This window comes from Peromyscus californicus, unplaced genomic scaffold (assembly GCF_007827085.1).
Source record: "Peromyscus californicus insignis strain IS unplaced genomic scaffold, ASM782708v3 Scaffold_4__1_contigs__length_199733344, whole genome shotgun sequence".
NCBI classification, from domain to species: Eukaryota; Metazoa; Chordata; class Mammalia; order Rodentia; family Cricetidae; genus Peromyscus; species Peromyscus californicus.
The window spans coordinates 85,347,146-85,373,096 of NW_026294562.1; the positions used below are offsets into that span (position 1 = coordinate 85,347,146).

Consider the following 25,951-nt stretch of genomic DNA (forward strand, 5'->3'; position numbering starts at 1 on the left):
GTCATTAAGCAGCTTCGAGTCTGGAGAGTTTGTTGAATGCACTGAGCAATTGGAATTGTTACCAGGAGAAAATATTAATCTGCTTGCTGGAGGTTCAAAAGAAAAAATAGGTATTTGAGAACAGTTTTAATTTTTTTTCATGACAAGTTTCTTAAACCTTTGGATAGTTTTTGTTTACTAGGAAATCTGTAAGTTTCTGTATATTTATTTGGAGTCCTACACTATGTGAAACAACACATTTAGTTAGGGTTGTGCTATTAATAGTTGATGAAGCAAATGAAAAACGGCTCAGTTAGAATCAAACTGGGCGGTGGTGGCGTATGTCCTTAATCCTAGCACTCTGGAGGGAGAGGCTAGGTGGATCTCTGAGTTCTTGCTGTTACCCAGAGAAATCCTGTCTCAAAACAAACAAACAAAACAACAGCAACAACAACAACAACAAACTAAACTGAGAAAAGGTGATATTGAGACTTTTAGATTGATGTAGACATTTAGTTGAAAAAGCACAAAGCAGTTTTGGGCTACTCAGTTTCCTTAATTTCCATCTTAATGATCACACTGTATACTGCTGTTTTGGCATTCAGAGGTCTGCTGTGCAGATCAAGGTTTGCCTCGTGGAGAGTAGGATGCATTATGTAAACTCTCAAGTATTTCTACAGAGAGCTGTAAAAACCAACCAGGTTCATTCTTGATGTGTGTATGACTAAAAAGGCATTCACTGTTGGCTTTTGTAAGTCAAGATGTGCAGTATTGTTTCCATGTAATTGACCTTTTCATTTACATTTTAGAAAAACTGTGAAAATTTTAAAATGATAGGCGAGTCATTTATTTTAAAACTAATTTTCTTTTCTGAAACTTTGATTTTTTTTTTTGTGTTTTTGGAACTCAGTATGTAGACTTGATCTGAATTCATGAGATCCTTCTACATCTACCTTCTGGATGCTGGGGTTAAAGACAGATTCCACTATACTTGGCGGTTTTGGTTTTTTATATAAGGTGTTAAATTATTGGCTTAGCCTGTTGAAGTGTACTTATATCTGAACTTAATTTCAAGTCTATAATATATTTGACTCATCTTAAAATTACTTTTTTTTCCTGTTATAAATGAATTAGGCTACTTAGTTAAATAATTACCAATAAGCTTGAGATTGAGGAGCTAGCTCAGTCACTAAAATGCTTACCACACAAACTTGAGGAGCTGAGTTTAATCCATAGCATCTGTGTCAAAAAGCCATGTATGGTGGTATATGCTTGTAATCCCAGTGCTAGAGCGGTAGAGTAGACTGGCCATTGAGAAACTGTCTGGAAAAAAAAGATGGATGGTAATAGAGAAACAATACTGGAAGTTGACCTCTGTCCTCCTGATGCACATATGGTGCACACCATTAAATAAATAAAAATGTGAGCTTAAATTTCATAAACTAAAGTGGAGGAAAACCTCACTGAAATGGTTACATCCTTTATAGAGTCAAGTTTTGAATGTAAAAAGAAGGGGGAAAGTAGGTTTCTTACCAGTATGTGCAGCTCTAAGAGCAGGTGATTCTTAGAGGCATGAGGTATAATTTTATGTTACATAATGCTGTTTACAAAGCTATCTGAAATGTCTAGCTATCTGAACTTAATAAAAAGAAGGAAGTATTCGTTGGTGATTATTACTTTTTTAAGTATTGCCAAAATATGTTAATACTTTCGTACATTAAGAACAAATTGACTTAACACAATGTATCTGACTTTAGATATGAAAAAGCTGCTTCCTAACATGCTCAGCCCAGACCCACGGGAACTTCAAAAATCCATTGAAGTCCAACTGTTGAGAAGCTCGGTCTTTTTGGCAACTGCTTTAAACCATGTGGAACAAGATCAGAAATGGCAGTCCTTAACTGAGTGAGTCATAAGTGTACATAGGCAGGCAGCTGCATGGGGTACTAAGATTGAAACTGCAGATTTGTAGAAACCTTTAAAAGCAAACGTCTTGTTTTGCTCATAATCTACTCTAGAGCAGGCTGCTTTCCTTACTGTCACCCCTGATTTTTTGATGCCAAATGGTAGTGCCTTAGCCACTTCATATTAGTGGCTGCAAGCTTAAGAATCTTGTTAATTAATTTCTTTCAGAAATGTGGTAAAGTACTTGAAGCAAACCTCACGCATTGCTATTGGACCACTAAGACTGTCTACGCTAACAGTGTCACAATCATTGCCAGTACTGAGTACCCTGCAGTTGTACTGCTCATCTGCTCTCGAGAACACAGTTTCTAATAGACTGTCCACAGAGGTGTGTAGATTGTGTGTGTATGTTACTTTTCTTTAAAATTTCTTTTTATTTTAGTTTATGTGTATGGGTGTTTTGCCTGTATGTGTCTGTGCACCACTTACCTGTCTGGTGCCCTTAGAAGCCAGAAGAAGGCATTAGATCCCCTAGGACTGGAGTTACAGACAGTGTGGGTACTGGAAATTGAACCTGGGTCCTTTGAAAGAGCAAAAGTGCTCTTAACCACTGAGCTATCTCTCCAGCCCTGAAGTGTATTTTTTTGTAAGTATTCTCTACGTTAAGCATTAATACGTTAGTATAAATCAAAGACCTCATTTTCTCAGTTTTTAAAGTAGAATTTGTAATTGGGTAAGATGAACTCAAATCTAAAATGCATTTCTAGACAGATTTTCACTTGAGGTAGTATAGGGCAAATGGAAGAACCTAAGGTTTTGACTAATTGCTGGATCTTGGTTTTTCTTTTATGTAAAGTTTGGATTTCACTCATACCTTTCCTCTCTCTTAATAGAGTAAACTTCAACTGTCAAGAGGACCCTTGCAAAGGACTTGCAATCCTTAAGAATTATAGGATAGTTTATATGCTATAATTTAGAATCGATAGTTTAATGCTTTTCTGCAATTTTGGTTTATAGTAAATATACGTTTTTTTACAGATGTACTTTATTAGTAAATATACTGACAAATTGTACTTAATATTCTGAATTTATTTAACAAAGCAAAGGTTTTCTGTTTGGGTGTGTCTTAGTTTCTTTTTTTATTGCTCTAATGACATACTGTGACCAAGAGAGCTTATTAAAGAAAGTGTTTAATTTGGGGCTTATGCTTTCAAAGGATTAGAGTTCAGGATGGCAGACCAAAGGTGTGGCAGCTAAGACTTTATGTTTTGATCTCCCAAGTTGGAGGCAGAGAGAGAGCAAAAGACACTGAATGTCTTTTGAAACCGTAAAACCTGCCCACATTGATTGACTCTCCTCCTTCAACAAGACCACATCTCCTAATCCTTCCCAAATAGTTCTACCAGCTAGGGAGGGACCAAGTTTCAAATACATGAACCTTTGGGGACCATTCTTATTTACACCAGCACAGGTTGGAAGAGACATGGTGGAAGGTTGTACGGAAGTTGGAATAGATCTAAAGGCTGTTGTCTCTTTTGAGAGACGGTTCAATACAAGTCTTTGTCTCTCTGCTGCCAGGACTGTCTTATCCCACTCTTCAGTGATGCTCTTCGCTCATGTAAGCAGCATGATGTGCGGCCATGGATGCAGGCATTGAGATACACCATGTATCAGAATCAGCTGTTAGAGAAAATTAAAGGTAATGATCTCTCTCTCTCTCTGATTCTTTACATAAACGTGGCTGCCCTAGAACTTACTATGTAGACCAGGCTGGTCTTGAACTCACAGAGATCCACCTACCTCTTCCTCTGAAGTACTGAGATTAAAAGCATGTGCTACCTCTTGGCCTCATTTCCCTTTTCTTAAAGTTAGCTTTACTGAAATGTAAATTATACATTTAAGTATACAGTTTGGTTTGTTTTCTCCCATCTACCTCTATGTACCCACCAGTACAGAGAGGATTCAGAACATTTCTCTCAGCCTAGAATGGTTAACATTGTCCCTGTCTCAGGCTTCCTATCCCTGTAAATTAGACTTATGTTTGCTGATGTTTTCACATAAATGGAATTATGCTGCATGCTCCCATATCTGGCATCACTAGCTTACATGATATTTTTAAGGTTCTCCCATGTTAATTTGTCAGTAAAATGGTCCTTTCTTTATCGTTTAGTAATATTCCACTGTATGATGTGCCACCATTGGTTTATTTCTCCATTTGTTGGTGGGGGTTTCTTCTCGGTCTTTCTAATCAGGTAGCTAAGTATGAAGCAGCTATGGACATTTGTATTACTTATTTTCCTTGTTGCTTCAATGTAATATCTGACAACTTTAAGGGAAGAAGGGTTTTTATATTGGCTCATAGTTGAGGTACAGTCCATGGTAAGGGAGATCATGGAGGCAGGAGTATGAGGTAGCTGGTCACATCTGCAGCCAGGAAGCAAAGAAAGTTTAATGCTGGCGCTCAGCTTGCTTTCTCCTTTTAACTCAGTCTGGGACTACAGCCCATAGAACAGTGCCCATACTAGTTTTGGTTTGAGTCTTCCCATCTCAAAAATTAAACATTTCTGGAAACACCCTCACTGATGCACTTAGGACAGAGCATTTCAGACCTGCTTTTCTTTTAATTGATATGAGAATTACCCTACTTTTGAGATGAAATAGATAAAAGCCTTAGCACAGGATGAAGCATAAACAGGGTTGCAAGTACTGCCATCTCTTTTCCTTCCTATATGAAACATTGCTTGAAATTGGAAAGTCAGTAATCTAACATATATTCAGAGATAAAACTCCATTTCCCATCAGTATTATTAAGCAGAGAAAGTCTAAAACAAATAGTTTGTGCCATGTACCATGATTAATGTTAGCAGATAATGGCAAGCAAAAATAGGCCTGTTTTCTTCATTCTTAGAACCGAGATGATTTTAGAGTCCAGGAAAAACTGACACTGGACAATGAGCAGCTGTGTTGAATGGAAGTATATACACAGGCAGCTGAAAGAGCATGTAACAGGGATCCCTGATTTGACCCTAGGAATTAGTAGAAGACTTGAGGAAGAAGTAACATTTAAATTTAAATTTGAGGGTAGAAGTGAGAAGGAAGGTGGGTGACTGCATTAAACAGGTTGGATCTAAAGGTTAGAGATAGTAAAGACACCTTCAGTTTGCTGAAAGAGAGGTAGAGCTGTGTGAGATTGTGGTCAGAGGTCAGTGTAAGGCATCAGTAGAAACTCATTGAGAGGGGCAGTGGGGAGGTATCAGGGTTTTCAAGAAAATTGAAGTTCCAGGTTTACTTGTGTGTGATCACTTCATTTGTAGGGTTGGATTGTGGATTAGAGGAGGCTAAGAAGGAGGCAAAGGAACCAGCTTCCCACTGCTAAGCAAGGTACTTAGGGATGGCAATAAGAAGGGGGAAAAGCAAACTTTGAAGGTAATAGTGTAATTGCCAAGTACCTGCTGAGGTGGTGGGCCTTTCTTGAGAAAGAGTAAACAGGAGAAGGGAGCAGTTTTAAAGAGTGATAGGGAATTCCACTTAACACATATCCCAGGAGTGTAGGTCTTCAATAGACAGGTAGGACTCAGCTCTCTGGTCTGGGCTACAAGTTTAGGATTCATCAGCATTGGTATGGCTTTGGAGCCATAGGATGGATGCCTTGTCTGGGGGACAGTGGAAGAGAACTCGCTAGAGAAGGGGGGTCTGTGGCTTTTTTTGGCCTTTATTCTCTTTTCCTACTGTTTGACCTAGGCTCCTTTCTTCTTTTTCTTTTTTATGTACTGTTTTTTTTTTTTTTTTTTTTTTTTTTTTTACACATGACAAGCATTTAGCCCAGTGATCTATCTTCCCAGCTCCTGAATTTTTTATTATTATTGTTACTGTTACTATGACAAGGTCTAACTCTCTTAGCTGATCTGAAACTCACCAAGTCAACCTCTACCTCCTCAGTGTTGAGATTAATTTTCTTTTATGCATATGAGTTTGCCTGCATTTGTGTATGTGTACCACATGTGTGCCTAGAGGACAGAAGAGGGTGCTATATCCCCTTTAACTGGGCTTATAGGAAGCTGTGAACCATCATGTGGGTGCTGGAAATGGAACCCTCGTCCACAAGAGTAATAGCAAGTGCTCTAAACTGATAAGTTGTCTCTCCAGCCTCTGACCTCAGACCTTTTCTAACAGTTCAGATGTTACAAGGTTAATTTCTTCTAGAGAACAATTTTCATTTTGCTCTACTTGGTTGTGTCACTTCACTTAAATGTTGTTGTAAGCCACACACTGTGCTAGTTGTTGGGGTTTGAGGGTTAGCTCCCTTTGCGGAGGTGGTGAGTAATAGAGTCTGGAGTTAGGTGAGTTGAGAATTAATGAAACGTTTTCTTCTTTCCAGAACAAACAGTACCAATTAGAAGTCATCTCATGGAATTAGGGCTGACAGCAGCAAAATTTGCTAGAAAACGAGGGAATGTGTCACTGGCAACGAGACTGCTGGCACAGTGCAGCGAGGTTCAGCTGGGAAAGACAACCACTGCCCAGGACTTAGTGCAGCATTTCAAAAAACTGTCCACTCAAGGTCAAGTGGATGAAAAATGGGGGCCTGAGCTTGATATTGAAAAAACCAAGTTGTTATACACAGCAGGTTAGTAAAAGCATGTGAGGAAAACTGTATGCATGTTTCTGTGTGTGGTGTAAGAAGCATTTGTAAGTATAAGAAGTGAGTGTAAGAATTATTTCCAGCTTTTGTAGATCAGTGTCCTTCAGTAAGACATGTTTTTCCAAGATTGTTGCTTATCCCTGAATTTATTTTTTTTTTTCCTTTTTGAGGGTGTTGTGTGCCTGCTTATTTGTGTGGGAGTACACAAGTGAGTGTAGATTCTTGTGTGTATGCATGTCTGTTTGTAGGCCAGAGGTTGATAGTGGGTGTTAATTGATATCCATCTCGTATACTGAGGCAGGGTTTTTCACTTGAACCCAGAGCTCACTTGGTTAGGCTAGTCTTACTAGGCAGCTTGTCCTTTGTATCCCTTTTATCCCCTCTAAGAGTGCTGGAATTAGAGACAGTCTGTCATGCCCATCCAGCATTTATGTGGATTCTGGGGATTGAAACTGTAGTCCTTAATGCTTACACATGATAAGCATTTAGCCCAGTGATCCATCTTCGCAGCTCCTGAATTTATTATTATTATTGTTACTGTTATTATGACAAGGTCTAAAACTTCCTTAGTTGATCTGAAACTCACTAAGTCAACCAGACTGGCCCCTACCTCCTAAGTGTTGAGATTAAAGGCATGTGTTGTCATGCCTGGCTGACTTTATGGTATTTTATTTATTTTACCTTAATTTTTGTTATTTTAATGTGTGAGTGCCTACATGTACATATATACACCACAGAATGGGGTATTGGATCCCTTAGAACTAGAGTTGCAGGGGGTATAAGCTGCCTGCTCTGGGTGCTAAGAACTAAACCTGGGTTTCTTCAAAAGCAGCAAGTGCTCTTAACCTCTAAGCCCATCTCTCTAGACCCTGAATTAATGCTTTTAAAAACAAGAATGAATGAATGAATGCCTCCTCTTGAAATAATTTATATTACTATTAAGGGTAAATTAATGGTTTTGTATGTGTTTTTGTTTGTTTGTTTGTTTTCTATAGGCCAGTCAACACATGCAATGGAAATGTTGAGTTCTTGTGCCATATCTTTTTGCAAGTCTGCGAAAGCTGAGTATGCTGTGGCTAAGTCAATTCTGACTCTGGCTAAGTGGGTCCAGGCAGAATGGAAAGAAATTTCAGGACAGCTGAGACAGGTGTACAGAGCTCAGCAGCAGCAGAACCTCCCAGGCCTTTCTACTTTGTCTAGGAATATACTTGCTCTAATAGAACTGCCATCTGCTAATACGGTGGGAGAAGAACACCCTCGGATTGAGAGTGAATCTACAGGTACGATTTTATTCTTCTGTTAGCTTTAAAAATATTAATTTTGTAAGTGTAAAATCAGTGTTATGCTGGCTGTAATTTGCCACAAAAAATCCAACTACAAAAATATAATACATTGACAGTAACTAGTACTTAATGTCATGTATCCAGCTTTTCATATGTAAGTTCCTTTTCTGACTTAGAGGAGGGTATTTTTGCCTTGATTCATGAAAGAATAAATGTCAGGAGCAGCAGATATGTAGCCCTATCTTGTATTACCTTTGGTTGTTGGAGCACAGAAAGACTCAAGTTTCTTACTGTGTTTGATACTAGCAAAGTTAGTTGGCCAAAAAATGGATGGTTGATTAATCTAAACAAGATTTATTATTTTTATTTTTCTTTCTTTCCTTGTTCTTTTTTGAGGAGGTGAAGGTGCTGGGCACGCTAGGCAGGTGTTACACCACTGAGCTACATCGCCACTTCTTTTTCTTTTTTTCTTTTCTTCCCTCCCTCCTTCCCTCCCTTCCTTCTTTCCCTCCCTCCCTTCCTTCTCTCTCTCTTTCCTTCCTCCCCCCTACCCCCTTCTTTCTTCTTTTCTTTCTTTGATAGAGTCTGGCTGGCCTGGAACTTGCTGTGTAAGTTCCAGGCTGGCCTCAACCTCACAGAGATCTTCTTGTCTTTGCCCAACTTCTGAGATTAAAGGAATATGCCACTACACCCACCTGTTTCTTTTTTGAGATAGTATCTTCATTTCTATAGAACCTAACTGGCCTCACACTCAAAACTTTCCTTTTTTAGTGTTTTAAATGCTGAGTTATAGGCGGGTGGTACCATGTCCACTTGGGTGTGTGTATATACATGTGTGTGTTTTGCTGGGTATAGACTCCTTGTCTAATGCATGCTATACACTTGGCGGGGGGGTATGTGTTTTGCTGAGTATAGACTCTATATGCATGCTATGCAAACTTTTTTTTTTTTTTTTTTTTTACTGACCTACATTCTAGTCAGTTCTGGAGAAAACTAATCTCTTAACTGATAAGGGGAGAATATACCTCCATTTTGTTATCCAGAAGCTTGGAGTTTAAATTACTTAAATTGTATTTTGTTTGTTTGCTTATATTAGTTTTTTTAAAAAAATAATTCTAGTGTATCTGTTAACCAGGTCTTTGATATTCATAAGGGATAGGTCTTAAAACCATGGCATATGAACTCACTAAACAGGCAGTTTTCTCTCTATAAAATGGAAGTGAAGATCTCTGTCTGCCCTGTTGGTCTTTGGTGTACTTATCACCTGTGCATTGTTTTTACCAAATGCTTAAAATTATTCTAAAACAAGATGTAAGACATTCTACAGCACGTCTGACACCTAAGCTATTGCTAAAGATAGTGTTATTAAAGGCATGGGTTTCTCTGCAGATGCTAACATAAGCTGGTGCCTTTTAATATAGTCACTTCGCAGAAAAGTATCCAAATTTGGGCCATAACAAAGTATGTACTGCGATAGTATTGGGCTTATTGCTTGCTTACAAATAATAAAGACTTAACAGGTCAATGAGAACATCACTAAAAGTTAAGAATGTAACTAACACTGAGCTCTTGTTATTTTTTCTGTCATGGCAGTACACATTGGAGTTGGAGAACCTGACTTCATTTTGGGACAGTTGTATCACCTCTCTTCAGTGCAGGCACCAGAAGTAGCCAAATCTTGGGCAGCATTGGCTAGTTGGGCTTATAGGTGGGGCAGAAAGGTGGTTGACAATGCCAGGTATGTATGTTTCAATGTGTGGTTGATATAACACACTGCAAAGTAGAGATATACTGGTTTGGGAGAGTTTTGGTACCTGAAATACTTGATGACTTGTTTATTTTTTTAGTCAGGGAGAAGGTGTTCGTCTGTTGCCTAGAGAAAAATCTGAAGTTCAAAATCTGCTTCCAGATACTATAACTGAAGAAGAGAAAGAGAGAATATATGGTATTCTTGGACAAGCAGTATGTCGGCCAGCAGGAATTCAGGCAAGGAAAACATGATACAGTGGTTTTGGGGGGAGTAGTGTCAAGATTCCTGTTGCAACTCAATAATTTTTTGAGGAAATTGGCTGCTTCCCCACCCCCAAGAAAGGGTTTCTCTTTGTGGTCCTGACTGTCCTGGACCTCGCTCTGTAGACCAAGGTGGCCTCAAACTCAGAGATCTGCCTGTCTCTGCTAGGATCAAAGGTGTGGGCCACCACTGCTGAGCTTGGTAATTGACTACTTTATTAAATAGTGAATGAGGTTTAGGCTGAATTGCAAATAAAAATCTCTCGGTTTTTTTTTTTTTTGTTTTTCGAGACAGGGTTTCTCTGTGTAGCTTTGCGCCTTTTCTGGGACTCACTTGGTAGCCCAGGCTGGCCTCGAACTCACAGAGATCCGCCTGGCTCTGCCTCCCGAGTGCTGGGATTAAAGGCGTGCGCCACCACCGCCCGGCAAATCTCTCGGTTTTAAGATGATACATAATGTCTTTTTCCTAAGATCATAATTTCTTGAAATCAAGTGATTTCTTTATGGTTTTGATGAAAATAGGTGAAGTTCATTTTGTGTAAATTAACTTTCTCTTAATTACTCTTCTGATCTGAAGTTAGGTTCTTGGGCTGGTGGTGTAGTCAGGGAAAAAGCACATTCTTAGTGTATGTGAGCGAGACTGTGTGTTTAATCACCAGAGCTCAGAAAATGTAAATCTCTTTACAAGATTACCTGGGAACTTTTAAAGTATGGCATTGTATGGGAGGTATTCCTCTCCCTTCCCCTGAGATTCTTATGCATGGGCTCTATGCATGTGTGTTTAACATCAATTAAATGACTTGGAGGTATGGGAGTCGGATGAAACTAGGGCTTTATATGTGCTAGTAGGCAAGAATTCCAGTATTCTCTGCCCCTGGTGATTGTTGTAAATTAGCTAACATGGGAAGCAGTGGACTAGGTGAGCTGCACAGTGTTCCCCGCTCCTCAAAGTGTCCTGTAAGTTGTGTAGTTCTATAGCTGTCGAATATGTAGATGCAGTATTCAAAGGTGTGGGTTTTATTTGCAATGCTAAATTCGGCTGACTGAGTTCTGTTCTAGAAATGTACCCATGAGTGTCTGTTAAAGCTATTGTGAGATATATTTACAATATTGTAAATAGTGAAGTGTTTGTTGTTCATGTTCTGTTCTGTTTTTTCACATCCTTTGAACAGATTTTTCTACAGGCAGAATATTATATTGTAGTTTAGAATCATTTAAAATACAGAAAACACAGAAGTCTTTAATCTTTGCCTAAATGCTTATAATCTTATTGGCTGCATTAGTAGCATATCATAAAAAGACACTTACTTAGGGATTTAGTGTATCATACATGAGAAAAATGTTTCCATGTGGTAACCGATCGTGTATCTTTCTTCCTTTTCACCTGAAGTATTCTATGTCCACATTTTCTTTAGGATGAAGATATAACACTTCAGATAACAGAAAGTGAAGATAATGAGGAAGATGACATGGTTGATGTTATCTGGCGGCAGTTAATATCAAGCTGCCCATGGCTTTCTGAACTCGATGAAAATGCAACCGAAGGTGTTATTAAAGTGTGGAGGAAAGTTGTAGATAGAATCTTCAGCCTGTACAAACTATCTTGCAGCGCATATTTTACTTTCCTTAAGCTTAACGCTGGGCAAGTAGGTGGCACAGTCTTCTAAGGAAAATTATTTGGAATTTCTTTCCTTCAGACAAAAAGAGTAGTAACAGAAATGGTTTTCTTATTCCCTTAATTGTTCACTTAGATTCTGTTAGATGAAGATGATCCCAGGCTCCATTTAAGTCACAGAGCAGAGCAGAGCACTGATGATGTGATTGTGATGGCTACCCTGCGACTGCTCAGATTGCTGGTGAAGCATGCTGGTGAGCTCCGGCAATATCTGGAACATGGCTTGGAGACAACTCCTACTGCTCCATGGAGAGGTAATAGCCTAAATAAAATGCCCTCCTTAGTTAATCCGTTTCTGAGTGAGATTGAAATAGTTTCTCCGTGTTTTTTATTTGAAAATGTTAGAGAACAGCCATGCTAATTCATAGGATATCCTGGACTGTTTGATGTCTCATGAAGATCTCTCCTGAGAGAGGAGAGGTTAGAAGGCAGAAGCTTTTTTTCATTATCAATATTCAGTTTTGGAGAGGGTGGTGAAATTAAGGGTAGAGGATTTAGTATAACCTTTATCACAGTTACTTAGCCTGCCTTCTTTGAGGCATATGCTGAGCATATCATTCAATGTTTTAATTGATCTGGGCCTCGATTACAGATTCGCAATTAAGAATGATTTCTTACGGCTCTTGCTTACCACAGGGAGAACTTTGGCATCCTTAAGATGTGTGCTGATGCTGACATATATCAGATTTTATCCTTTTGCATTCCCCAAATTCATAGGTTTTTAACCACTTTGTCTTCTTCTCCTGAAGGAATTATTCCACAGCTTTTCTCACGATTAAACCACCCTGAAGTGTATGTGCGCCAGAGTATTTGTAACCTCCTTTGCCGTGTGGCCCAAGATTCCCCACACCTCATACTGTATCCTGCAATAGTAGGAACCATATCACTTAGCAGTGAATCCCAGGCTTCAGGTATGCAACATTAAAATACATTCATTTATTTAAGACAGAGTCCTACTTGTTCTCCCTCAGTGGCCTGGCACTCACCATGTAGAACAGGCTGGCATTACATTCACAGAGTACTGGGGTTAAAGACATACACTCCCTTGCCCAGCTAAAATATTACTGCTTTATTTTACTGGTAAATTTTAAGTCTTTTTGTGGGTGATGTGTTCTCAAGTTGAGGGTGTGTAATTTCTTATTAGTAATGGTTCTGACTTATTGAAGAAGTAATTACTGTATATGTGTTTTGCATGTTATTGTTACTCCTTACAATATACCAGGAAGTTAGTATAGCGCTGTTTAAGGTAAACATTAGACTTTGTTCTACACACTTTCTGGGGAGGGCCTCTTGTTTGCTTACCCTCTTCCTCTAGCTTTCCTCCATTAGTTTACAGTATTTATAAACATATGTGAAAAGCTCAGTTTGTAAAAGTGCAGAACACCATAATCTTTAGCTTCATGCACAGCACTGTGAAGTACATTACCTTTGTTTTCCATACCCAGTGTGTGCATGTATCCCTGTTGCATCCCACTGTAGGAAATAAGTTTTCCTCTGCAATCCCTACTTTACTTGGAAATATTCAAGGAGAAGAACTACTGGTTTCTGAATGTGAAGGAGGAAGTCCTCCTGCTTCTCAGGATAGCAACAAAGATGAACCTAAAAGTGGCTTAAATGAAGACCAGGCCATGATGCAGGATTGCTACAGCAAAATTGTAGATAAACTGTCCTCTGCCAACCCAACGATGGTTTTACAGGTACAAGAAAACTAACTTGTTTGTTTTAAGGTAGTATTCATTACAACCCCCTCCCCAAATCCTAAAGCTAATATCTCAGGGGAATCTTATCAGAACCAAAACTTTAAGATTAATCAGAATTGGTCTCACTAATCTTTATTGATGTGCTGCTGATGAATTTTCTGTGAAATGACCATTACCGTTGTCTGATCTGATGCTGCCTTGTGACTGATGCTGCCTTGTGAGCCATGTGGATGTGTTGTGTCTGCAGGTCCAGATGCTTGTGGCAGAGCTACGTAGGGTCACTGTGCTCTGGGATGAGCTTTGGCTGGGAGTTTTGTTACAGCAGCACATGTACGTCCTGAGACGAATTCAGCAGTTGGAGGATGAGGTGAAGAGAGTCCAGAACAACAACACCTTGCGCAAGTATGTCTTCACTCCTTCACTGGGAAGATGGGGCTGCTTCTTGTCTTTTAGATTCACTCTTATGTGTGTGTGAGTATTTGCCTGCAGATAATGTATGTGTACCATGTGTGTGCCTGGTGCCCACCCAAGTCAGGAGAGAACATTGGATCCCCTGGAACTAGAGTTAAGGATGGTTGTGAGCTGCCATGTGGGTGCTGGGAACTGAATCTGGATTCTCTGTAAGAGCAGCCAGTGCTCTTAACTGCTAAGCCATCTTTCCATTGTTCTCCCTACTTTTTTCTTTATAATGTGTTAATCAGTATAACAAAATTCATATTCTTAACCATTTTTAACTGTACAATTGAGTGGCATTAAAGTATGCTTTCACAGTACTGTGCCTTCATCACCATTACCCTCTGCTAGACTCATTCCCAATCCCAGATATGCTCTGTACTTAGTAATAAACTCCATTTGCCCCATCTTGCCCCCTCATTACCTCTAGTTCTTCTTTTTTGCTCTGTGAAATATCCTGCTTTAGATGTCTCATGGGTGGAATCAGAGTATTTGTCCTTTTTTAACTTTGATTTAGCACCATGTTTTCAAGGTTTACCTTGCTGCAGCATGGATCTGTTACATGGTTACTGAATAATACTGCATTGTATGGATGCTCCAGATTAGAACATTTTTATCATTTATGTATGTGTGTCAGAGGACAATTTATGGGAGTTGGGTTTTTCCTTTTACCAAGTGGGTCTTGGAGATCAAAGTTTGAGTTTTCAAGCTTAGCAGGAAATACCCTTATCGGCTGAGCCATTGTGTTAGCCCTGTGAACCAGGTTTTACTGTTTGATTCATCTGTTAGTAGAGACTTGGGTTTGTTTTTAGCTGTGTGAACAAAGCTGCTGGTGAACATTGGTGTGCACTATCTGGCTGAGTCCTTGCTTTGGATTAGTTTGTATGCCGTGGATTTGCTGACCAGTGTGATTGATTATCTTGTTAAGCCTAGGAGTCTTTTCCACAATGATTGTGCCATTTTGTGTTCCAACTTTCATCGCATGAGGATTCTGGTTTTCACCTATCCTTGCCAACATTTAATTGTATGTGTGTATATATGATGCATGGTGTGTGTCCGCATGCATGCCATGGCTTTTCTGTAGAGGTCACAGGACAGCCTTGGGTGTTAGTCCTCCTTTTAACCTTATTTGAGGCAGAATCTCAACCACCACCCCCCCCCACCCCCCCACACCCCACACCCCGCGCTGTATGCATGAGGCTCCTTGACCCGTGAGCTTCTGGGGATTCTTCTTTCTCAACCTTACATCTCCCCGTCAGGTGTTGTATACAGCGCACCCACCACTTCATCAACTCTTCCATGACTTCTGAGGATTCTAATTCAGCTCCTTATGCTTGGTGCAGATATTTATCTACTGAGCCATTGACTCAGAGAACACTTGGCAGTTTTCTGGGAGTTTTGTTCATGATCCTCATGGATATTAAGCAGTATCTCATTGTAATTTTGATTTATGACTCTCTTAATGACTAATAACGTGTAGCTTCTTTTTGTGTCTTAATTGATGAGTATGTATCTTTGTAAAATGTTGAATTAAGTTGTTTTATTGTTGAGATGGAGGATCTTTTAGAAAAACATTCTGGGAATTCCTTGGTAGGTAGAAGATTTGCAAGCATTTGTCATCACTTTGAATTCAGTTTAGTCTATATGGTGCCATATTGAAAGAATCACTGTTAAATCTAGGGTAAGGAGCCCTTTCCCTTGTGCTTTGTATCAGGAGTTTGGTAGTCTTCACTTCTACATCTGGGTATCTGGTCCATTTTGCATTGTTTTTGTTTATGATTAAGAGTAGGGTCCAGATCCCATTCTCCAACACAATTGAAAAGCAAAGCTACCTCTTATTTACTAAATTTTTTCTTTTACAGTGTTACATAATAAGTTATTTGCCTGTTTTTTGATACTATTACTCAATACTTGATACATTTAAATTGTCTCATGTATATATAAAACTTTAATAATAACGTTTTTGAATGAAAATGTCTTTGGTTAGAGAAGAGAAAATTGCCATCATGCGAGAGAAGCACACAGCGTTGATGAAGCCTATTGTGTTTGCTTTGGAGCATGTTCGGAGCATCACTGCTGCCCCAGCAGAGACACCTCATGAAAAGTGGTTTCAGGATAACTATGGTGATGCCATTGACAATGCCCTTGAAAAACTAAAGACCCCGTCAAATCCTGCCAAGCCTGGAAGCAGCTGGATTCCATTTAAAGAGGTACAGAGTAGTTGTAAAAGTGCTGTTAATGTAGAAAGTTCTCCGTGAGACACAAACTTAAAACAGTTGTGCTCACCGTGGAACATGAGAAAAGGTTTTATAAGCCAGCTGAAGGTATCTTGTGATTGTTTGCTGATAAGGACAGTGGAGAAAATTATTTTACTCATTTGGAGAATTTGGAGACTGGAAGGCAGGAAGGGTGGCAAATACTATGCCTGCATATACTAGGTATGTGCTATTATAAGTCTAGCTGTTTTGTATTCTCATAGGAGATTAGGAGATTGAATTTTTTTTTTTTTTTTTTTTTTTGGTTTTTCGAGACAGAGTTTCTCTGTGTAGCTTTGCGCCTTTCCTGGAACTCACTTGGTAGCCCAGGCTGGCCTCGAACTCACAGAGATCCGCCTGGCTCTGCCTCCCGAGTGCTGGGATTAAAGGCGTGCGCCACCACCGCCCGGCTGAATTTTTTTTGACTGTGGTTTTTAAGGGGAAAGGTAGGCATTTCTAATAGTTTTTAGGTTCAGCACCACTAATCTGAAATGCTCCAGAATCTAAAGCTTTTGGAGTAATGCTCAGATTTTTCAATTAGTGCGTTACAGTAAGAAAGATTAATGCTGATCGATACTCTAAAATCTGAAGAACTCTGAAGTCTGAAACACCCTGAGTGATAAAATGGATTTAATATTTATTTGACCTCTTTTGTAATCACTGTAATTTACTGATTGGAATGATTTGTGGATTCAAGATATGAGAATCTTTGTTTTGCTCTCCTGAACTCTGTTTTCCCTTTCATAGCAGTGGCACCATCAATCATGAAAGCCTCTTTGTATCATACTTTTTCTTGTTTTTCCTTGTTCTTCATTTCTCCGACACTTATGGTTTTAACTGGTTTCTTTGTTGAGTTTTACTATCATGAAAAACAAAAGACACAAATCTAAACAGACTAGGAACAAAAGTACATACAGCTTCAGTAAATGAAAACTGCTAACTCACTGGGCATGGTGGTATACTCCTTTAATGCCAGCACTTGGGAAGCAGAGGTAGATGGATCTCTTGAGACCGAGGCCAGCCTGCTCTATATAGTGAGTTCCAGGACAGTCAGCGCTATAGAGAAAGCCTTTCTCAAAAAACCAATAAAAGAAAAGAAAACTTGTATCTCTTGAGGAAATCTCCCATAGTACTAGACAAGAAAATGAACACAAACTGTGGTGTTTCTTAGGTATGCCCAGCCTGTTTATTAGGGAGGACCAGATTAACGCGGTCCAAGTCCAATTTCTTTCTTGTTTTTGTTAATAAAGCTAAAAACCTAAAGGAGATACAGTACCTTTAAAGTCGATGTGTATGAAATAAGTCACTAAGAAAAAGTTTTTTAAGATGGTAGTTTGTTTTTTGTGGCAGTGGCTCTAAAAACCCAGGGACCCTTGTATGCCATGTGAGTACTCTACATTCCCAAATCTTCAGACTTTCTATCCATGTTCCATGTTTGACTAAACTGGTCTGTTCATGTGACAGTTTATCTGTTCTTGTCACTTGATTAAGGGGAGATTTTCCAGTTTCTTTAGTTTTATAAACAAAACTTATTGAAGATTGCTCTGAAAGTTTATACATTATTAGTTGTTGATCCAGATATTCATTAGCCGTAAACAGGGGTAGAGCTATATTTGATACTTTGTTTCCTGGGGATAGATCTGTGCATGATACAGTCATTGTTCTCTGTGGTTATTAGCAATGCTTCTCCTGGGTTTTTGCATATTTCACGGGGTCAGCAGCTTTTAAACTGTTACTTCTGTTAAAGTGTCTGTTGTGCTCTGTTTAGTTTTGTACACCATCTTAGAAATTGGCTTCGTGATTGGGCTGTATTTTTTTTTTTTTATAACTTCATGTCAGTAATTTTGCAGATAGTATCCCAAGGCTGTATCTGCCTTTGCGCCATCACAAGAACTGATTGATTTCTTCTGGCATTGCTGAGGCATAACTCAGAGCACCATAGTGACCCTCTGTGGGACTTTTTTCCCATCTCTTCTAATTCTCTTGCTTTACTTGGCAGAAAAGGGGATGATGTCTTAAAGTAGTAATCACATACAACATATTAGCACAGTACTGCCTGCTTCAAGGGTGGTTCATATTCCTAGCATCAAATTGAACATAGGGACTAGAACAACAGATATTTATGGGGTGTTTGGGTTTATCTTTATGCCAAATGAAATGTGTTATATCAGAATGCAGACTTGTTTTTCCACCTTATGAACATAGATAATGCTGAGTTTGCAACAGAGAGCGCAGAAACGTGCAAGCTACATCTTGCGTCTTGATGAGATCAGTCCTTGGTTGGCTGCCATGACTAACACTGAAATTGCACTTCCTGGCGAAGTTTCAGCCAGAGACACTGTGACAATTCACAGTGTGGGCGGAACCATCACCATCTTACCAACTAAAACCAAGCCCAAGAAACTCCTCTTTCTCGGCTCAGATGGGAAGAGCTATCCTTACCTTTTCAAAGGTAGAGTTAGAACTAATTCATGCTTTTAAGACAAATGTGATTGTTAATGGTGTGTGTGCCTGTGTATGTCCATGTGAGTTTGCATGTACATTAGGATAAGCCTTTTGTAAATGAAATTCTGTATTTCTTATGTCCTGTGTGATTTTGAATGACAGCTACATGTCACAATATTTCACCCTCTGCACCTTGCTTATGAACTTATATAAGCAGAGCAACTGAGTACACCTCAGTGTTAATAACTAATGCTAATAGCACTGAATAGAATTCAGTGTTCTTAGAATTGATGTTCTTAGGTCTCCCTTACTGTGTTAATTCCTAACTAAAAATACAGCAAGTGGTGTTTTCTCAGGCCTATTTGTTGCCCATCCTGGTAATTTGATTTTGTTTTTATAGGACTAGAGGATTTACATCTGGATGAGAGAATCATGCAGTTCTTATCTATTGTAAATACCATGTTTGCCACAATTAATCGGCAGGAAACACCCCGTTTCCATGCACGGCACTATTCTGTGACACCACTGGGAACGAGATCAGGGCTGATCCAGTGGGTGGATGGAGCCACGCCATTGTTTGGTCTTTACAAACGATGGCAACAGCGGGAAGCTGCCTTACAAGCACAAAAGGTTGGGTAAAATTCAAGTTCATTTGTATTCTTAATGGACTATGTATGAACAAGTGTGTATCAGGGCATTCTCAGTGACTGTGTGAAGTCAAGCATGTTTAAATGCTTATAATGGGTTAGCAAGTGGTGGTGGGACATACCTTACTAAACAGTGAAGTTTTAATACATGTAGTTGCTAATTGCTCACATCTTAAATGCTCTAATGAGCTTTTAAATTACATTTGTAAATAGTAAAAAGCTTTGAAACACAAATTATTTTCAATATTTAAGTAAGAAAGTTTTAACATGGACTGATCACTACATGTGATTTTATCATTTGATTTAGACTAAGAGTTTTAATTTTTTTGACAAAGTACCTGAGCAGTTTATATGCCAAGCAGCAGAACTGAGTGGGGACCCAGGTTAGCCAAGGACACTGTGCAGGCACTTACTAAGAGCTGTTAGAGCTGGAACAGCTCCCTCTCTCCCTCTCTCCTCTCTCCTCTCTCCCCTCTCCCCTCTCCTCTCTCTCTCTCTCTCTCTCTCTCTCTCTCTCTCTCTCTCTCTCTCTCTCTCTCTCTCTCTCTCTCTCATCTCATTCTCTCATTCTCTCATTCTCTCATTCTTGTGGTGCTTGAGCATCTAATTCCATGGCCCCAAGAATGCTAAACCCTCCTGTACCTTTAGTCTGGGAAGTCAAGTTTTAAAAGTAAGCACAGGCCTGTAATACAGTTATTGAAGAATAAGCTACAGATAGGAACTAAAGGGGCTGTCTAAACTTTGGAACATGTTTCTTAATAGCTGTGTTTATTTCATATTGAATAAATCATCAGTGAAGACCGAAAATATGCATGGGTGGATTATGCCTTTAAAAATGAATTGTGTTATAAAAAATATAGATTGGATTTTAAGTCAAACTTTTTAAAAATGATTTATAATTTTTAATCTTTCCTGAAGTAAAAATAATATTTTCTTTAAAAAAATTTTTTTTAAAGGCCCAAGATTCCTACCAAACTCCTCAGAACCCCAGCATTGTACCTCGTCCTAGTGAACTTTACTATAGTAAAATTGGCCCTGCTTTGAAAATAGTTGGCCTTAGTCTGGATGTGTCAAGGAGGGATTGGCCCCTGCATGTGATGAAGGCAGTGTTGGAGGAGTTAATGGAGGCCACACCCCCAAACCTCCTGGCCAAAGAGCTCTGGTCATCTTGCACCACTCCTGATGAGTGGTGGAGAGTCACACAGGTATGTGGCACTTGGGGTTAGGTGTCACCATTGTTACTCTGGCTTTGATCCGATCCTCTTTCTGGTCTTTTTCTTCCAGACTTTATAGTCGAGTCCTATAGTTGAGAGTTATAAAAGTGTGACTGTGAGGGAAGGCTGGAAGGGATAGTAGATGAAAGTAAAAAGGTGAATACTGAAAGAGCTGAAGTTCTTTATTTTAAAAGAAATTGTGCTTAGGATGGACATGGACCCCAGCATTCAGGAGACAGAGGCAGGCAGATAATCTGTGTGTTCATAGTCAGCCTGGTCTACACGGAGAGTTCCAGGGCTACATAGTGAGACCCCGTCTTGGGAAAACAAAAACACCCCACAACATTCCTGGGGTTGGTGATGGGGTTTAGTGGCTAAGAGTATGTACTACTCTCAGGGGACCCAAGTTTGGTTCCCATTACCAATGTACTGTTACTGTTACCTGTTACTCTGGCTCTGGGGGAGTCAATGCCTTTGTATGGCCTTCTCTGGACTGCACTAACATGCATTTCCACACACAGACATAATTAAAAATTGTACTAAATCTTTAAAAACCACCTCCCTTCCCCCCACCCCCCCGAGACACACACACACACACACACACACACACACACACACACACACACACACAAGTATGCCTCTCATAGTGTAGAGCCTGGGCAGCCATATGCGGCAGTCTTGAGGAGTGCTTTGTGGTTATTAATTTATTTTAGAACAAGGGATTATGGTGTTGTATTGATTTTTAGATTCTCTAGTCTCTTTTGGAGGAAGATTGACCCATGATGTTTATCTGCTCCCTTCCCCTCTTTAGTCCTATGCAAGATCTACTGCTGTCATGTCTATGGTTGGCTACATAATTGGCCTTGGAGACAGACATCTGGATAATGTCCTCATAGATATGACAACTGGAGAAGTGGTTCACATAGATTACAATGTTTGCTTTGAAAAAGGTATGAAAAAATGGGCTTTTGCATTTATTTGAAGGTTAGATTTTTTTTTTTTTGTGTGTGTGTGTGTGTGTGTGTTTAAGGGCAAAAATACAATGATTTATCTTTTCAAGGTAAAAGCCTTAGAGTTCCTGAGAAAGTGCCTTTTCGAATGACACAAAACATTGAAACAGCACTGGGTGTAACTGGAGTAGAAGGTGTTTTTAGGCTTTCCTGTGAGCAGGTATGCCTTTCCTTGTTTGCCCTGTAGTGTAACTGTTTAATGAGCAAAATCCATGGGATGAAGTCATAAAACATTTTCCTGTGGAAACTTGTGTTGAGTTTACTGAAAATACTTTTAAAAATAGGTTCTCCACATCATGCGGCGAGGCCGAGAGACTCTGCTGACACTCTTGGAGGCTTTTGTGTATGACCCCCTGGTGGACTGGACAGCCGGTGGTGAAGCTGGGTTTGCAGGTGCTGTGTATGGTGGAGGTGGCCAGCAGGCTGAGAGCAAGCAGAGCAAGCGAGAGATGGAACGTGAGATTACCCGCAGCCTTTTTTCTTCCAGAGTCGCTGAGATTAAGGTGAAGCCCAGGGATGTAATATCACGGTCAGCTTTCTAACAGAGCAAATGTACATAAGGGTTGAGTGTTGTTAGGGCCTCTCTGTGTCATCTCTGTTAGGCTGTCCCCTACACTTACACTCTTTTGGAGTTAGGGTAGCATGTTTCACCAGCAAACACTGTTTCTAATTGAATAATTGAATAGCTTTCCTTCCCTTTCAGTAGTCACACATCTTAGGCTTATTTTTTGTGGCCTGTGAATCTGTCCACTTAGCTAGGTAAATTTATTTATCAATTATTTTTGTAAAATGGAAGCATTGCCACAAACCCAGTTAGTTGGGATTTTAGGTAAAAACAAACACCCAGGTGTAGCAACCTTCGCAGTTCATTTAATGGGTGACACAGTAGAGCCTCTGACAGTTTTTTTACTGTTCCTGATCACAACCCTCTTTCCAGGTGAACTGGTTTAAGAATCGGGATGAGATGCTGGTTGTGCTGCCCAAGCTGGACAGCAGCTTAGATGAATATCTGAGCCTGCAGGAGCAGCTGACAGATGTTGAAAAACTGCAGGGCAAACTGCTGGAGGAAATAGAATTCCTAGAAGGAGCTGAAGGAGTAGACCATCCATCTCGTACTCTGCAACACAGGTTCAAAATAATAATTGATTTGTACTTCTCAATATAAGCTGCTAACTAAGAAATACTGTATTTGTAAACACTTGTGCAGTGGCAGTTATTTCATCTGCTTTCTTGAGCTTAACAAAAGCATACAGGAACTAGAGAGATGGCTCAGCAGTTAAGAGCACTGGCTGATCTTCTTACCAGTTCCCAACACCTCCCTGGTGTCTCACAAGTCTATAAATCCAGTTCCAAGTGATCCAGTTCTCTCCTTATTTCCCTGGGCTCTTGCTCATAAACTTCATACAGACATATGTGAAAATAATAAGTAAATAAACCTTGAAAAAGCATACAACTAGAGGGATCCAAGTGAATGAACCTCACATAGCAGGTACCCCCAATACTTGAATATGCAAGTCCCTAGCATTGCTAGAGGCACTCAGACTACAAAGATACAGCAGTTTTCCTTTAGGGAATCTTAAACTCAGCATGTGTTAGAATTTATTTAAAATGTTGTGAGCATAGTCGAGGAAATTGTAGGGTTGGAGCAAACCAGAAGAGGTAGGGGACATTTGAACAGGGTCCTTGAGAGTCAAATGGTGCTAGCCAGGTGGTGGGTGCACAGGCCTTTAATCCCAGCCCTTGGGCAGGGACAGGCGGGTCTCTGTAAGTTCAAGGACAGCCTAGTCTGCAGAGTGAGTTCTAGGACAGCCAGGGCTACACAGAAAAACCCTGTCTCTCCCCCCTCCCCCCCCCCAGGCGATAACGTTAGTCCAAGTTTTCAAAAAGTCTAGTCTTTACTAGATAGAAGAAAGAGCTGCAAGTGACCTTTGGCTTTGGTTTCCTGATTAGGTATTCGGAGCATACTCAACTACAGACCCAGCAAAGAGCTGTTCAGGAAGCAATCCAGGTGAAGCTAAATGAGTTTGAACAATGGATAACACATTATCAGGCTGCATTCAATAATTTAGAAGCAACCCAGCTTGCAAGTTTGCTTCAGGAGATAAGCACACAAATGGACCTTGGTATGTGAGCATGTGGATTCTGTCATTATATGTTTGACAGGATGGGATTCTAATCTGTGCTCTCAGTGACTACTGACTTGAAATGGTTTCTTTATGACTGTCTTTTACTACAAGGTCCCCCAAGCTACGTACCAGCAACAGCCTTTCTACAGAATGCTGGCCAAGCCCACCTCATCAGCCAGTGTGAGCAGCTGGAAGGGGAAGTTGGCACTCTTCTGCAGCAGAGACGTTCTGTGCTCCGTGGCTGTCTGGAACAGCTGCATCACTATGCAACCGTCGCTCTGCAATATCCAAAAGCCATATTTCAGAAACATCGAATTGAACAGTGGAAGGCCTGGATGGAAGAGCTCATCTGCAACACCACAGTAGAGCGTTGCCAAGAACTCTATAGGAAGTAAGTTGAAGATGTCTCATTCTCTTCATTTCACACTGAGGGAAGCAGGGTTGTGCTGTAAGTTGCTGTCTTAGTTAGGGCTTCTTTCTATTGCTATGATAAAGACTAACCAAAATCAACTTGTGAGAGGAAGTAGTGTATTTTTTTTTTTTTTTTTTTTTTTTTTTTTTTGGTTTTTCGAGACAGGGTTTCTCTGTGTAGCTTTGCGCCTGTCCTGGAACTCACTTGGTAGCCCAGGCTGGCCTCGAACTCACAGAGATCCGCCTGGCTCTGCCTCCCGAGTGCTGGGATTAAAGGCGTGCGCCACCACCGCCCGGCGCGGAAGTAGTGTATTTTATTTGCAGCTTATAGTCCAACATGAAGGGAAGTGAGGGTAGGCATTCAAGGCAGTAAACTTGGAGGCAGGAACTGATGCAGAGACTGAAGGAAGACTGCTTACTGCTTTGCTTGCTCAGCCTGCTTTCTTACATAACCCATCTACCTGCCCATGGGTGGCATCTTCCCTTTATAGACAGTGCTCTCCCACATTAATTAATTATTTAATCAAGAAAATGCTCTACAGACTTACTTACAGGCAATATGGTGGAGGCATTTTTCTCAGTTGAGGTTGTTCTTCCCAAATATGTCTAGGTTTATATCAAGTAGACAAAAACTCAACCAGCACAGGTGCATTTTTTTTTTTTTTCAAAAAAATGGTTAAATAGAATCTGAGTGAAGTTCCGTTTTTGTTTGTTTGTTTCCATTTTTTTAAAACCCTTTTCTTTGAGACAGTTTGTTGTATGTCAGCCTTCCAAGTAGCTGAGATTACAGGTTCGTGCCATCACTCAGTCACTCAGTCACTCATTCACTCACTCACTCACTCACTCACTCACTCACACACACTCCGACATTTTGTTTTTTAAGAGGATGCTTATTGCAAGTTTGAGGTGTGCCTGGTCCATAAAGGCAGACTAACCCAAACTACTAAGAGCTTGGATGTGATTCAGTGTTATAAATATGGCATGCACAAAGCTATGAGTTCCTTTGCTACAGTACTGCAGAGAGAGGGGTATTAATGTGAGCTCATTCAGGGTTTCTCTTGCAAGGCACTGTTTCTCTTAATATATACAAGTGTTTGCATGATTGTATCACTCAGTAAGCTATCTTACAAAATAGCTTTTGTTCTTGAGAGTTTATCTGAAATGTAATTAGTGATTTCTAATTTTTGAGGATAGTATGCAATTTTCTTGTATATTTTGCAGTGTGAATGTTATTTACAAGTAGGGGAATATTAATATAAGCAAGCACCTGCTTTTTTTTTTATATATAGATACGAAATACAGTATGCTCCTCAGCCACCTCCAACAGTGTGTCAGTTTATCACTGCCACTGAAATGACCCTTCAGCGGTATGCAGCAGACATAAACAGCAGACTTATTAGACAAGTGGAACGCTTGAAACAAGAAGCCGTCACCGTGCCAGTTTGTGAAGATCAGTTGAAAGAAATTGAGCGTTGCATTAAAGTTTTCCTTCATGAGAATGGAGAAGAAGGATCTCTGAGTCTAGCAAGTGTTATTATTTCTGCCCTTTGTACTCTTACAAGGTAAGCTAGCATGCTTCATATTAGATTGGTGTTTTGTTTTAATCCCAAACTTAAAATACTGTTTGTTTTGGCCTGTGTTAGAGTCACCTTTCAGATTTTAACTCTTCTCTAGTCGACAACACTTGATCAAATTTGTTTTCATTTCCCACATAGGCGCAACCTTATGATGGAAGGTGCAGCCTCAAGTGCTGGGGAGCAGCTGGTTGATTTGACATCCCGGGATGGAGCCTGGTTCCTGGAGGAGCTGTGCAGTATGAGTGGAAATGTCACCTGTTTGGTGCAGTTATTGAAGCAATGCCACCTGGTACCACAGGACTTGGATATTCCCAACCCAGTGGAAGCATCCGAGGCTGTTCATTTAGCCAACGGAGTATACACATCTCTGCAGGTGAACATTTACAAGTTTTATAAGTTGGGTTGGGAACATAGTTCACTTGGTATAGTGCTTGCTTTGCATGCATGGAACCCTGCATTTAATCCCCAGAACCACATAACCAAGAGTGGTAACCCCAGTATTCAGGAAGTAGAGGCAGGACGACTGAAAAGTTACGATCATCCTCAGCTTTGAGACTAGGTCTTAAAATAACAACAACTTCAGCAAACAACCCAGCAACAAAACAGATCATCAGGAAAG

At 40.0% G+C, this 25,951-nt stretch overlaps 1 protein-coding gene across 5 annotated transcripts in view; it reads left to right on the forward strand.

Annotated features, from left to right (window-relative positions):
• Smg1 (SMG1 nonsense mediated mRNA decay associated PI3K related kinase) overlaps positions 1-25,951 on the forward strand; it is a 104,515-nt gene that overhangs the window by 57,451 nt on the left and 21,113 nt on the right. For all 5 annotated transcript variants that reach the window (XM_052713868.1, XM_052713865.1, XM_052713867.1 and 2 more), the window contains 25 exons: positions 1-110; positions 1,737-1,884; positions 2,113-2,272; positions 3,463-3,583; positions 6,263-6,511; positions 7,522-7,806; positions 9,403-9,547; positions 9,657-9,795; positions 11,235-11,465; positions 11,571-11,748; positions 12,244-12,405; positions 12,974-13,191; positions 13,442-13,596; positions 15,635-15,857; positions 18,108-18,354; positions 18,748-18,977; positions 19,951-20,199; positions 21,020-21,158; positions 21,269-21,378; positions 21,503-21,721; positions 22,156-22,346; positions 23,169-23,341; positions 23,456-23,735; positions 25,045-25,317; positions 25,471-25,705. In XM_052713868.1, coding sequence (XP_052569828.1) covers positions 1-110; positions 1,737-1,884; positions 2,113-2,272; positions 3,463-3,583; positions 6,263-6,511; positions 7,522-7,806; positions 9,403-9,547; positions 9,657-9,795; positions 11,235-11,465; positions 11,571-11,748; positions 12,244-12,405; positions 12,974-13,191; positions 13,442-13,596; positions 15,635-15,857; positions 18,108-18,354; positions 18,748-18,977; positions 19,951-20,199; positions 21,020-21,158; positions 21,269-21,378; positions 21,503-21,721; positions 22,156-22,346; positions 23,169-23,341; positions 23,456-23,735; positions 25,045-25,317; positions 25,471-25,705 — 4,870 coding nt within the window. The remainder of the gene's footprint in view (positions 111-1,736; positions 1,885-2,112; positions 2,273-3,462; positions 3,584-6,262; positions 6,512-7,521; positions 7,807-9,402; positions 9,548-9,656; positions 9,796-11,234; positions 11,466-11,570; positions 11,749-12,243; positions 12,406-12,973; positions 13,192-13,441; positions 13,597-15,634; positions 15,858-18,107; positions 18,355-18,747; positions 18,978-19,950; positions 20,200-21,019; positions 21,159-21,268; positions 21,379-21,502; positions 21,722-22,155; positions 22,347-23,168; positions 23,342-23,455; positions 23,736-25,044; positions 25,318-25,470; positions 25,706-25,951) is intronic.